Source organism: Panthera pardus, unplaced genomic scaffold, assembly GCF_024362965.1.
Source record: "Panthera pardus isolate Hobbes unplaced genomic scaffold, ASM2436296v1 HiC_scaffold_13, whole genome shotgun sequence".
Lineage (NCBI taxonomy): Eukaryota > Metazoa > Chordata > Mammalia > Carnivora > Felidae > Panthera > Panthera pardus.
In genome coordinates this window covers 166282740-166297277 of record NW_026526688.1, presented here as the reverse complement: position 1 = coordinate 166297277, position 14538 = coordinate 166282740, and the positions used below count along the sequence as shown (strand labels likewise).

Below are 14538 nucleotides of genomic sequence, written 5' to 3'. Positions count from 1 at the left end.
TTCTATACCAAAGTGGCATGTTTAGTAATATTTACTCAGCTCCCCTTGCTAAATTTTATCTGGTTTCCAATTTCTGGCCTAATATTTATCATTCTTACAATTCTGACACTATGTTCAACCTGTCTGGACACACCTCCACCTCTAACACATAGCGGAGTCCACCTGTCAGAGTCTCTATCCAGCTCCAAGGCCCCTGTATTGGAAACTTCCAAGCTAGAGGGTCTCCCACACCAGCAAGATTCAATGGAATACTTGAGGCATTTGGCAAAAACAGTGCCTAGAGAATTTTGAAACAACGTTTGTGATTAAAACTAAACTACACTTAGAAAAACATAATAACATTTACATAGTTTGTTTTTCCTCAAATAAAGATTTTAGTAGGTGGCATACATATTTCCTTACTAGAAAGATAAATGAGATTTGCTAAAAGTAGATTTAGTATGCAAAACTATAGGTCTGTAGATCTGTACAATACGTGACTGTGTTATTTAATCTGCTAGCCAATAATTATATTTTGTATAAACATAAGGTCACATGATTTATAGAAGGCTTTATAAAGCCTGATGACTTCTGAGATGATTTGCCATTTATTTTTGACTATGAAATGAAGCCAATAAATACCATACAAAATTAAGATAATTTTGGTCAGATTTACAGTAATGGATTTTATGAAACCCAATTAATAAAAAATAGGTTGATTCGTTCCATATGTAAGTATATATATTGTACTATATATATTGTATATGTATAAGTATATACATATATATGTATATGTATAAGTATATATATATATATACATATATATGTATATACATATATATGTATACATGTATATATGTATATATATGTATATATGTATACATGTATATATGACTCTGAATACATATATGTATATATGTATATGTATATATGTATATACATGTATATATGTATATATATGTATATATATGTATATACATATATATATACATATATATATGTATATGTATAAGTATATATATTGTATATGTAAGTATATATATATATATATATATATACATATGTAAGTGTATATATATATTGTATATATATATTAAGGGCAACGTTCAAACTTATTTAATTAGATTATTTTTCAGCTCATCTGATAAATCAACAAACACTAAACATCTCTTTACTGCATGATAGTAAGGGCTGAACATTGTCTATGCCAAGAAATAAGATTCCTGAAGACATTTCTATATACAGGACGTACTTTTCACATTTACAGTGTAGAACATTTTAGATTTGAGTGATCTATCCTGGTTTCCTGATATCAATATTTCCTTAACCAATTATAAGACAAATATATGTATACTATAAAAGTATTAACTCTTGCATTAGGGCATAGCCACACAGAAATATTTCATGAGCAACATAAAACAAGTCCATCTGGGATGGGACGAATGAAGAATCACATTTAGTGAGTCCCATGTAGAACATTGCTATTGATGAAGATATTCAATAAATAACTTAACAAATATATATTTGCATACCAGGAGTATTTTTAAAGTTATTGTGTCTTCTATTTTATATCTTTGGGCTCTTTGTATTTCATTCGGTTCTTTAAACTTCGGGCCCAAAACATGAGGAAGAATAAGCCTGAAGGTGGACTAAAATATTTCAGATTAATTTTGAAACTACAGCTAGAGATGATATGCTTTAAAATATACAGTAATGAGGAAAACAACAGAAATCTGCATTGTTCCTTAATAGTGACTCATTACCACTTTTATTACTTCATACTATAAACAATACTTGTAGGTGAAATCACTGAAAATATAGGCTTCTTGTAAGAGTAAATATTTTTTCTTAGCACCATGATTTTCTCAGTCCAAAGTTTGTTTAATTGCAGGGGTGGTATTTAAAAAAGAAAACTAAAAGACATTGTCATTCCAGGCTCATTAAGTGATCGTTAGAAAGTGGCCATAGACTATGTTTAATTCTTCAACACACATGGAAATGAGAGATCTCCTTTTTTCTGACAACATAACAATGCTGAAAAAACATGTACTTCCATAGCAAATTACATTTTTCATAGATGGAAGGCAGGTAGACGACACTGGATTATTTTTGCAAAGCCCCTCTCCGCATTGTGATTCTAAGTACTTTGCTTTAAGTATCTCACCAGAATATAAACTCTTGGTGGGAGTGAATATATGGAAAGAATGGACAATTTGGGCACCTTAAAGAAAGTGCAGAGAATAGTATGAGGAAGGAAAAAGAATTAAAAAAAAAAAAAAGAAAGCAGTGAGGTCAATGAAATTTCCATGTTCAGCTTCCAGATAGCTAAAACCAGATACCTATTTTCCAGACATAAAATAAAATGGATTTAAAAAATATTTTCTTCATAATCATTTTTAACCATGCTTTCTTGGATGACATATTCAAACAAAGATATCTTTAGCAGATTATGTAGCTTCTGGGTCACTTTTTTATATTAATTCCGATTAATTAATTAAGGTTAATTAAAAATTAATTCTGGTCAATTAAAAACTCTAATCCTAGAACATAAGTTTAACAGTCTTTTCCATTAAAAAAAGAAAGAAACCCATTGATTCATATGATACCATTATAACATACTGACTCTGAAAGAACCATAATTAATGTTTTTCTTGCCATAGAAAAGACAGCAGGGGTTCTCAACCCAGATACTTTTTTGGGTTTGGGTCCAGATACTTCTTTCCAGGACTTGCTAACAGGGAAATGTCAACTAACACTCACCATTTCCCTCTGCAGGTTACATATGGGCACATGGGTATTTGGCTATGTGTGGATGAAAAGGTACACATGGGTAAATAAGTACTTAAGTGAGTCTAATACTGTAGCCACAATACTAACACAAAAATCCAGAAAAGATACTAACACAAATTTTGGATAGAAAAAAATGCCTACAAAGAGCACTTCAACAGTCAAGTCATTTATTATGGATACAGGTAAAATGCAACTATGCATGGTACATATGCTTACTTAAATAGAAATTAATCAAATTAAAGTAAAACTGTATTCTCTTAGCCAAACAAACAACATTTCAATACTCAATAGCCAAGAACCAATTTAAGTATCCAATGCACATATATGACAATTTTAATATATATTTAATTATCTATTTTAATATAACTTAATTTATGGGGGCACCTATAAATTAAGGTGGCTCAGTTGGTTAAGCATCTGACTTCAGCTCAGGTCATGATCTCGCAATTGGCAGGTTCGAGCCCCATACGAGTTCTGTGCTAACAGCTCAGAGCCTGGGCCTGCTTCAGATTCTGTGTCTCTGTCTCTCTCTGCCCTCCCCCCATGCTCTGTCTCTCTCTCAAAAATAAATAAACATTAAATTTTTTAATATAACCTAATTTATATATATTTAATTAAGCATATTTATTTATTTATTTATTTACTGAAATTGTCTTCTTGGGAAAATATAAGATGGGCCTCTTGTTCTGTAGTTAAACATCTCTGTAGGCAGCAGACTTAGCAACCTGCTCCTGCTCCTACACCTGATCAGGGTAAAAGAAACAGAGGAGCCATGGGTTCTAGAGAGAAAAGCAGTGGAGTATCTTCACACCCACTCTTTTGTGTGTCTAGGATATTTTAATTTCTTGTGGGCATAATTCACATCAAAAGAAGTTGACTGGGCTAGAAGGATCTCACTAGGTTTTTGACCCAAGAAAGTTGTGCACCAGCAGCACACATCTCACATCTACTGATGGAAGGGCTAATGCTGGTGAAAGGTAGAACCATCTAGGTTTCCCAGGTCAAGGAAGTAAACAGTATAAAAGGCCTATGAACAAACAACAGAAAACAATCCTACCCTCCTACTCATAAACGTTGTTATTTATACAAATGCCTCTCAAAGGATATCAAGGGCTAATTAAGATTTGCCTGAAATGAAGTGGAAACTAACAAGACAAATGTTTCAACTGCACCCAATGAAATGAACAGGAAGACCATCCCCCTTGGTAGTTCCTGCACGTTCCCATCACTAGAAACCTCAAAGACTTAAGCAGATGGAATAAAAAAGCAGATCACACCTCCTCACCACCTCACCCCACCAAGTCCCTCTCTAGTAGCACTTGCCTACCCCATGACCTAGGAGAGTGATGGCATTGATTCTGTTCAGATATTAATTTTTAGATTAGCTCAAACTATTTGAATCACTAAAACTCCTTGGAAAGCCATAGACTCTACCCTAATAGTTGTTAAGAAATAAAAAAAAAAAGAAGATTCAACATAGAGTAGTTGAAAATTTACTAGAATTAGACAACCTTTTAATGTTAATTTGCCATTAAGCTTAGAAGTCCTCAATAAGTTGACTGTATAAATTTTCATAGCATCAATGAAGAGTAAAGATAGCAATGAAATTCTGGACAGAGAGGAATGCCTGCAAAGGTCACCTAAACAAGTCAGCTATTCATTATGTATACTCTGAGGTACACAGATAAAGTGCTACTGTGCATGGTACGATTATCAAGGTTCTTGGGACATGTTTAATCTACACTATTAAGCAAAGTGATGATGTCACAGATGTACATAGAATTTGAAAGCCCGTATCTTGATCTGAAATAATATACTTAAAATGTAAATTGATGAAATAGGGCTATCAAAATACCTACATATGGAATAAAAAAAGACTATATATACTGGCTTCTATTCAGAAAATATACATTCAGCAAATATTAAGTGAACCTTATGCTTCAGGCATTGCTTTAACAACTAGGGATATGGTGATTTCTACTTTCAGGGAATTTATTTATTGGAAGAAAACAGACTATCAACTAATAATAGTGAAGTATGATAAGTAAAATGGAACTATAGTTTTCTGCTTCTTGTGATAAATATTTGGTATCAAATTAATCTTCCCAATGAACATAACTATAAAATTTATTTAAAAATTTTAAAATTATTGAAAGAATCACACAGCAGCTAACAAAATCAGGATTTGATGCAACAATTTCCTTGAAGGAATGGAAATGCAGTATGTAAGCTCTACATTATGCTGGCCACTTTTCCCCATTGGTGCATTTGCTGTTTTACTGCACAGAAATGGCTTAGAATTTGCATCTGCCGCATAGGGCTGGAGAAACAAAAATTGAAGTTAATGTCTGTCCAAAGAGCTATGACTTCTCTGCCAGTCAGAGTGGCTACAATGAACAAATCAGGAAACTATAGATGCTGGAGAGGATGTGGAGAAACGGGAACCCTCTTGCACTGTTGGTGGGAATGCCAACTGGTGCAGCCGCTCTGGAAAATAGTGTGGAGGTTCCTCAAAAAATTAAAAATAGATCTACCCTATGACCCAGCAATAGCACTGCTAAGAATTTACCCAAGGGATACAGGAGTACTGATGCATAGGGGCACTCATACCCCAATGTTTATAGCAGCACTCTCAACAATAGCCAAATTATGGAAAGAGCCTAAATGTCCATCAACTGATGAATGGATAAAGAAATTGTGGTTTATATACACAATGGAATACTACTTGGCAATGAGAAAGAATGACATATGGCCTTTTGTAGCAACATGGATGGAACTGGAGAGTGTTATGCTAAGTGAAATAAGTCATACAGAGAAAGACAGATACCATATGTTTTCACTCTTATGTGGATCCTGAGAAACTTAACAGAAGACCATGGGGGAGGGGAAGGGGAAAAAAAAGTTAGAGAGGGAGGGAGGCAAACCATAAGAGACTCCTAAAAACTGAGAATAAACTGAGGGTTGATGTGGGTGGGAGGGAGGGGAAAGTGGGTGATGGGCATTGAGGAGGGCATCTGTTGGGATGAGCACTGGGTATTGTATGAAAACCAATTTGAGAATAAATTTCATATTAAAAAAAGAAAGAAAGGAACCAACAGAGAAGAATTTAATCAAACATTCTACCTGCAATTTCTCCTCAAGGTATTTACTAATTCCTAAATTGTGCATATGCAGTGTGATGCTAAGAAACCAAATATAAATCAGAATCTAAAATAATATGTAGAGATTTCAGCTATTTCTGGCATATGTGGGGCCATCAAGGAGAGGGGTTCCTAGTACAAACCTCAGGCTATCAGTGGAAACACTTCAAATGGTTATGCCCTGAGGAAAAGCAAAGTTTTACAAAAAGAAATACACCAGTTTGGGCCAAATAAAGGCAATTTCCTTAACTTGACTACTAAAACAAAATTAGAATCCTCTCTGGAAGGAAATAACATCATCTAAGTCTCCATATTTTTAATATACTCTACTGGCATTCAATAAAAAATTAACATACAATAAATGAAACAAGCAAATCAACTTAAACCAAGACATAAAATGAAAAAGAAATTTTTTAAAAAGTTACACAAGTGATCAAGATACTGTGATTATCAAAGACTAAAATAATTACAGCTAATATGTATAAGAAAATAGATAAAAAGATGGCAAATTTGATAAATACTTGAAATACTTTAAAAATCATTTGCAAATACTGCAAGTAAGAATTATTGATCCAGAAAAGAGGCCAATAATAAAAGAGAATGAGGGGCACCTAGGTGGCTCAGTCACTTAAGCATCTGACTCTTGATTTTTGGTTCAGGTCATGATCTCATGGAGTCGAGCACCACAGTGAGCTCTGCACTGACAGCACAGAGCCTTCTTGGGATTCTCTCTCTCCCTCTCTCTCTGCTCCTCCACCATTCATACTCTCTCCCCCACTCTCTCTCAAAAATAAAATAAACATTAATTAAAAAAAAAAGACTTAAGGAAAACGTCAAACATATGTGCAATGGAGTCACAAAGAAATTGACATAGAAAAAATATTTGAAGAAATATTCACCAAGAATTTTCCAAAAGCAATCAAAGATTCCAACAAATAGATTCAAGAAGCCCTATGAACTCTCCCAAATACCAAAAACAAAACAAAAAGTCTGGGGGCCTTACATAAAACTGCAGAAACCCAAAGACAAAAAAAAAAAGAAACCCTGCAGAGATAAAAGATAGTTTATTTTCTAGAACAGCAACATTGTTGTTGAAAAGTGATTTTCAACAGAAATAACAGAATATAGAATAAAATGGAGTGAGGTTTATAAAATTTGGACAGGAAACAGCAACTATCCTGGGTTTAAATGTTAACTGAAAATATCATTCAAATGAAGGCAACATAAAAATATTTTTCATGTAAAAACAGAAATAATTTTTTGCCCTGAAATTTACACCAAAAGAAACACTGGAAGGAATATTTTTTCTAAATGGGGACACAGTACTGAAGAAAGTAAAGAATAACAAATGGAATAATTTCATGGTAAAAACTAATTGCTTTTAAACACTTTGATAATAAGAGTGAATTTTGGTATTTCAAAATATAAAATAAAAATACATGGATATTTGGGGCACTTGGGTGACTCAGTCAGTTAAATGTCTGACTCTTTATTTCGGCTCAGGTCATGATCTTGTGGTTCACGAGATACAGCCCTGCATTGGTTTTGCACTGACAGCATGGAGCCTGCTTGAGATTCTATCTCTCCCTCTTTCTCTGCCCCTCCCCTGTTCACACACTGGCTCTCACTTGTGCGTTCTCGTTTTCTCTCTCTCTGTCTCTCTCTCTCTCTCTCTCAAAATAAATAAACACTTTTAAAAGTTTTAAAAAAAGAAATGACAAAAAAGGGAAAAAAACTTCAGATCTTAAATACAAAAAATATCGCAAATGTTATTATGAAACAACTTAACACTAGTAAATTTGAAAATTTATATTCCTTAAGAGGTTCAGCCTACTAAACCTGATTATTAAAATCATTGAACCGGCACACCTGGATGGCTCACACTCCATTGAGCTGGTTTAGCGTCTGACTCTTGATATGGGCTCAGTTCATGATCTGTGGGATCAAGCTCTGAGTTGGGCTATGTGCTGATAGCATGGAGATTGCTTTGGATTCTCTCTCTCTTTCTCCCTCTCTCTCTGCCCCTCCCCCACTTGTGCTTGCACTCTCTCTCTCTCTCTCTCAAAATAAAATGATAAATAAACATTAAAAAAATAAAATACAGTAATTGAACTGTTAAATTTTTTTTCCCAAATCAAACTCTAGACCAGCATGACTTCCCCAAATAATTTTCCTGAATATTTAAGGAAAAAATATCATCCATTTTAGATAAACTCAGAGATGAAAAGGGAGGTAAACCATAACTCATTTGTAGATGCTATCATGATCTCAGTTCTGCAACTAAAAGAGACATTAAAGAAAGTAAAATAAATGGTTAATGTCTTTCATGAACATAGATACAAAATTCCAACACAAAATATTATCAAATTGAATCTAGTGATATTTTGTAGTTACCATATCACAACCAACTGGTATTTGTTACAGAACTGCAAAGTTTTAAAAATCAGACAAAGCTACTTATAGAACAAACAGTAAAACACAATCAATATGATTGTTTCAGTGGTTGCACAGAAATTATTCAAAACATAGAGGAAAAAAAGAATTCTAGCAAATAAGAGAAACTAACAAGCATCTTAAAAAAGAATCCTACAGCAATCATACCTAATAGTGAAGTATGAATTGCTCTCCCTGATACCAGGAACAATCCAAGACTATTCAAAATGTGCTCTAGTCCTACCCAATTCAACATGGCATGAAAAAAAGCATAATTTTGGAAATAAAGTAAAATATTCTTTATTTGCAAAGTAGACACTATTTGCAATGCAGTAATTATTTGTAATGGTCAACTATCTTTATAGAAAATCTAGAAGAATATAACAATAAATTATTAAAATTGATACAGAAATTTCACAAGGCTTCTGAAGACAAAAAATATGCAATTTAGCCATTTATATATATATTGCTAATGTAAAATTAGAAAATAAATTTTTAAAAATGTATTTACACTTACAACACAAAATCCAAATATATAGAATTAAATCTAGTAAAATATATTCAACATTTCTTCACAGGAAACTATATATACATATATATACATATATACATATATACATATATACACATATGCATATGTATATATACATATATATGTATATATGTATATAGAGAGAGAGAGAGAGAGAGGGATGATGCTTATGAACTTGGTATGGTAAAAATTCAATACGGTAAAGATTTCAATTTCTCTATATTGACCATAGATTTAATGCAATCCCAATGAAAATGTTGGCTGATCTATATTTTTTGTTTGTTTTAAAAAAGTCATGGGGGGCACTTAGAAGTTAATTATTATAAAACTTACACTTAAATACAAATGACTGAGAAGAACAAAGTAAGATTACCTGCACTATTACTGGCTTAGAATTCATTAATTAAAACAGTGCTGCACGGGCACAAAACTAGATCCCTACCTACCTTTCAAATAATCTCTTTTAGGAAATATCTCTCAGCTTTTCAGGCAGTTTTATCAAAACTTTGCTGTTGTGCTCTTTATTGTAGCAGTTGTAAAATAATTATATCAAAAATATTTATGTCTTTCTTCCCACATCAGACTGTGAATTCTTAACACTGCCAATTTAACTAATAAATTATCAAACTTAACAGTCTCTGACATACATCAGACACTCAAGGAATGAGTTATATGATTAAAATGACATCAGTAAATAAGATTTTCATAGTCACCAAAATCCCAAACAGATAATTCAAACTTACCTCCTATATCTGGGCGAAGTTTATTGTCATAGCCTTGAAGCAATGAGTTGAGAATTTGTGTTATATCTCCTTCATGAATCTTTGGTGCCAAGACCCAAGTTTTGTTCACTGTTAAATCCTCATCATCTTCGTCATCCACTTTATCAACACTAAATAATTCAAAAATGATAGAAATTTCAACAAATTGTGTACTTAAAAACACAGTTTAAGATAATCATAATTCTTATTTCTTTGTTAGGAAGTAGTAAGAGGAGAAAAAAAGCATTAAAAATATTTTACATTCAGTAAGACTGATACTTTCTTCATATGAATCATGCTGATATAATAATACTCAAAAATTAAGAATTCAGTACAAGAAGTGTAGCACATAATTTTTAAATAATAAGTTAAATCTTGACCACATCCACAGTTGTCATTTAAGGTCATAGAGATTATACACTGGAAATGTGAATGATGGTCTTAGATTTGCGCAGTATAGAATCTGCACAACTGTTTATGGTGACTCAACCACAACACATCCCCCCCAAAAATTAAAAGGTAAATAAATACAGGAAAAGTTGTAATAATTGCTGTAGTGAGATATTTAAAAATTCATGTGTAGAAAAGAAGAATAAAGGAAAAAGTATTCAATACATCCATGCCTCTTCTTTCAATTCAGAAGAACCTAGATATCATATTCTAAGAACTTTTTCAAAGATTGTCTTGTCATCAAATCTTGAATGGGTGACTCACCTGACATATATGAAGGGGGACACGACTATCAAGTTTTATGAACAGAAGTGAAACTTTAGAAACCAAATAACACCATTTCTTTCATTTTGTAAATGAGAAAACTGAAGACAGTAGGGAACTAGCCAATGCACAAACTCACTTTTATTAGGAAAACTGAAAAACAAGTCCTAACTAACTCTTCAGTTAATGCTTCCTACTACACCCCTGTGTTTAACAAGCATAAGGATGCAGCTTAATCCTGTGTTGTGGTAGAAAATGCAGCAATATAGATATTCATCTACAATTCATCAGAAGTAACAAACTACTCTTCATTATTCATAAAGAATGCCATCCTCAAATGAGTATGATCATCCTAGACTTAACACCTACTCCAGCAAATCTCAGCCCTCCAGTGAAAAAGGGTCAAAAGGATAAACACTTACATTGGTGAAATTAGGTAAATCCAAAATACATCAGTTATTTCCAAATATTTCAGAGATAGGCTTCCCTCTAGCAGTAAACATGCAAATTTATCTCAGTATCTTTAGTTTAATTTTCCACACTATCCATTTTGATTTCTTTTGCTTTGGACCTAAAACATCTTCGCTAATGCAGCCTTCCCCCTCTTTATCTTTTAAAACCTTTTTCCAGTTTTATTGAAATATAACCAATGTATATTATAGTACAAATTTAAGGTGTACAACATAATTATATGTATATTTAAAGATAATTACCACAATAAGCTTAATTAACATCCACCCTTTTTATTCTTAATGAGTACAAATTAACATTATAAATGAAAGCTTCATCTTTAAAGTATCGACTAGTCATTTCTTCTCCATTGTAATTCTATTGATGGTTATTATCAACAGATAATGGAGAGGACTATTATTCTCAGTATTTCTTCTCTCCTTCCTGTCAGAAAATTATACTTCTCACTCCACTGACTTCTAATTTGGCCATGTGACTTGAAATGCTCCTTCCTTGCTGGAGGATTGTACTTCCCTGTTCTACTGAATTCAGGGGTGGCCCTGTGGTCTGCTTTAGCTAATGGAATATATGTGGCCTGCATCACTACCGAGCAGATTTGATGTCAGAGCACAGTTCATCATATCTCTCTTGTCTTTCTGCCAAAAGACCAGAAACATGTAGAAGCTACTCCATTACTTCACTCCCAGAGCGAAGGCAACACGGACAGAGCCACAGCTGATCTACAAGGGACATGCATCCTCAGTGAGAAACACTGAGTGTTGTAAGCCACCGAGATTTGGGGGTACTTTATTACCACTGTATACAACTTAAATTCCTACGTAAACTCCAATGGTACATTTAGTTAACAGGTTTTCAATGAAGCACCCATTTATATTATTTGTATTGCTGTATTTAACTTCAAAAAGTATACACTACTGAAATCTAGCTATATGATCATCTTTAAAATAATTTATTTTCTCTCAATGAAATATCCACACACCTACATTCATTCATAAACGAAATCACTAAAAATAGTGAAGTATTAAGAGTCCCTGCTGGTGTGTCCTCCAGGAACATTATCTTATCCAATTAGAATTGCTAAGATATTGGCAACAACCCAAATTCTAGAGCATCCATTTCGCTTAAACTCCCAGTTTATGGAGTGAAACATCTGGTGGTTTGAAGCAGGCCACTGAACATAGAAGCAGTCGATCTTTCTTTGAAATATGATTGTAGTCAAATGGAAGTTTCCATGAAAAAAAAATAAAAGCCTTTTCTATTTTTTAACAGTAGCAATGTCCTGATAATCCCAAAGTACAAGTTCATAGTGATTTATAGTCCTCTTTTCCCAGCTGGCTTGAAGGTAATATGAGACTCTCAGTGCTATCACAAAGCTAACTGTCCTCATTTTTGGCACTAATAGAAAGGAAATTTCATTATGGTTAATTTTTCTGTATCTTCCCTCCAAGCTTTCTAAATTACCTTCGGAATATTCATTAAGTATGTGAAGACCTTATTGGTATTATTTTGGTGATTAAAAAGTACTTGTCATAATTTGAAAAATAATTCACATAGTTGATCTGATGTCTCGATATCTTTCACAGCTGGGGGATATTTGTAATGTTTACATATGTTGAGTGACTATTCACATAGGGGAAAGAAGTATGATTTTCCTAGGTAACACTGAGAATTTCTTGACTCATGCTCAAGCACTTCTTTTAAATAATTTAACTAAGTATAATTTTATAGTTAGTGGAAATACATTTAGACCACTGAGTATAAAATTTTAATAATTGTTATCTTAATGGTTGACATTTTTATTGTTATTATCAACTACTGAATACCTATAGTGCATCATTAAGTTCTTACCACGTTTTAGTAATTGTGTGCTAGGTTCTTTCCACACTTTATGCCATTTAATCCAGAGTAATCCCATGAAATAAATATTAATGTTTCTATTTTACAGATAAGAAAAAATAAATTCCTAGAATTTCCAGGATACACCCTTTTAAAAAATACAACCAGGAATATTGATTAATTTGAAGACTTGTTTTGTCTCTCTCACTTTTTTTCTTTTTTGTTTTTTGGTTTTTTTTTTTGGAAGTTTCCATAATATCATCACATTTTATCTTCACTAAAAATTTCAGGGTGGTTGGACTGTGAGTTTTCTAATTCATAAGAACACAGCAACTCTTACGGTAAGTAATTAGTATATTTGGATTGTGCATGAATAGGATGCTTAATCTCCATCCTTGAATTCCAAAGGATTAGAATAATAATTTCAAGGAATCACAAACACATGCTCTGATGAAAAAGACTTTCTAACATGTGTGCTCAACTTCCAATCCAATGCTTTAACTCATTTATAGAGTAAATATCATGTACTACAAATGTGTAAGTCCTGAAAATAAGACAAAGTTGCTTTACTGATCTAGATTATCTTATTTTTTAATAAAGGAGAAACCTATTTAAACAAATGACACAGAAAGCCATAACATATAAAGATATTTATTACAGTATTATTTATAATAGCACAAATTTTAGGGGCACCTGGGTGGCTCAGTCGGTTAAGCGTCCGACTTCGGCTCAGGTCACAATCTCATGGTCCGTGAGTTCGAGCCCCGCGTCGGGCTCTGGGCTGATGGCTCAGAGCCTGGAGCCTGCTTCTGATTCTGTGTCTCCCTCTCTCCCTGCCCCTCCCCATTCATGCTCTGTCTCTCTCTGTCTCAAAAATAAATAAAAACGTTAAAAAAAAATTTTAAATGGCACAAATTTTAAATACTAAGAGGACATTTAAGTAAATAATTATAGAGCCCTATGATGTAATGAATGTACCCACTTGATTGATTTGATTGATTGTACCCATTTGACTGATGTATCATACAGATTGAACAGTCTGTAAAAAATAGAACATTATTTTCATGATTTAATGTTATATATAACATATAACAATTTGCTTTTATCAAAGCCTATGTATAAAATGGCTGAAGATTTGGTGGGAAAGCTGCATAATGAGTATTCTAAGTATTCTACACTAGTGGAGCTACAGAAAATTAAATTTTGTTTGTATATCAATAGTATGCTATGACCTTTCTGAGGAATTTTATAATACAAAGACATGAAAAGGAGTTAATGTGTCATTAATGCCTACCTAAAAAATGAACTGCCTTTTCCTATACATCAGATAGTGTTCGGAAATAAATTTCTAATCATAAACTTAAGTAATTCAACAGAGCCTTTTATAGAGAGAAGCGGGGCTTTATACTCTGCCAAGAAAACAGCAGGGGCAGCCCTGAAAATTCGCTCCTCAGTTTTCCCTCCATGGGAACGTGGTTGACTGATGGCCCAGCTGCCGGCCCTCTGGACCAGACCTGCATCTACAGGAGACCCAAGGTTCCCTTGGGCTGCTCGTAGCAATAACTGAACGTAGTAGAAATCCTAGTCGTACAGCTCCATTCCTACAGGACCAGGGACCCCTCTAAAGGGCAGCTTATGTGAGACAATTCTCACTAGCCTGCGCAAAACTTGATTAGAAGTCTGAGACTCTTTTGACACAAACTTTCTTTCTCCCCCGTGTTCACAGGTGTCAGACTTCCATTATTATCTGAAGCCTCTCTTTCCTTATGTCCACTTCCTCCTGCTTACCTTACATAGGCATTTCTCTCAAAAATCTCTTGGGGCCCCTGGGCTCAGTCAGATGAGCATCTGATTTCAGCGCAGGTCATGGTCTCGTGGTTCA

The 14538-nt window shown here is 33.5% G+C and overlaps 1 protein-coding gene across 1 annotated transcript in view; it reads right to left on the bottom strand.

Annotated features, from left to right (window-relative positions):
* Positions 1-14538, bottom strand: part of GABRG1 (gamma-aminobutyric acid type A receptor subunit gamma1) — a 68797-nt gene that overhangs the window by 45196 nt on the left and 9063 nt on the right. Inside the window, exon 2 of the mRNA XM_019412954.2 lies at positions 9618-9766. Within this exon, the coding sequence (XP_019268499.1) occupies positions 9618-9766 (149 nt within the window). The remainder of the gene's footprint in view (positions 1-9617; positions 9767-14538) is intronic.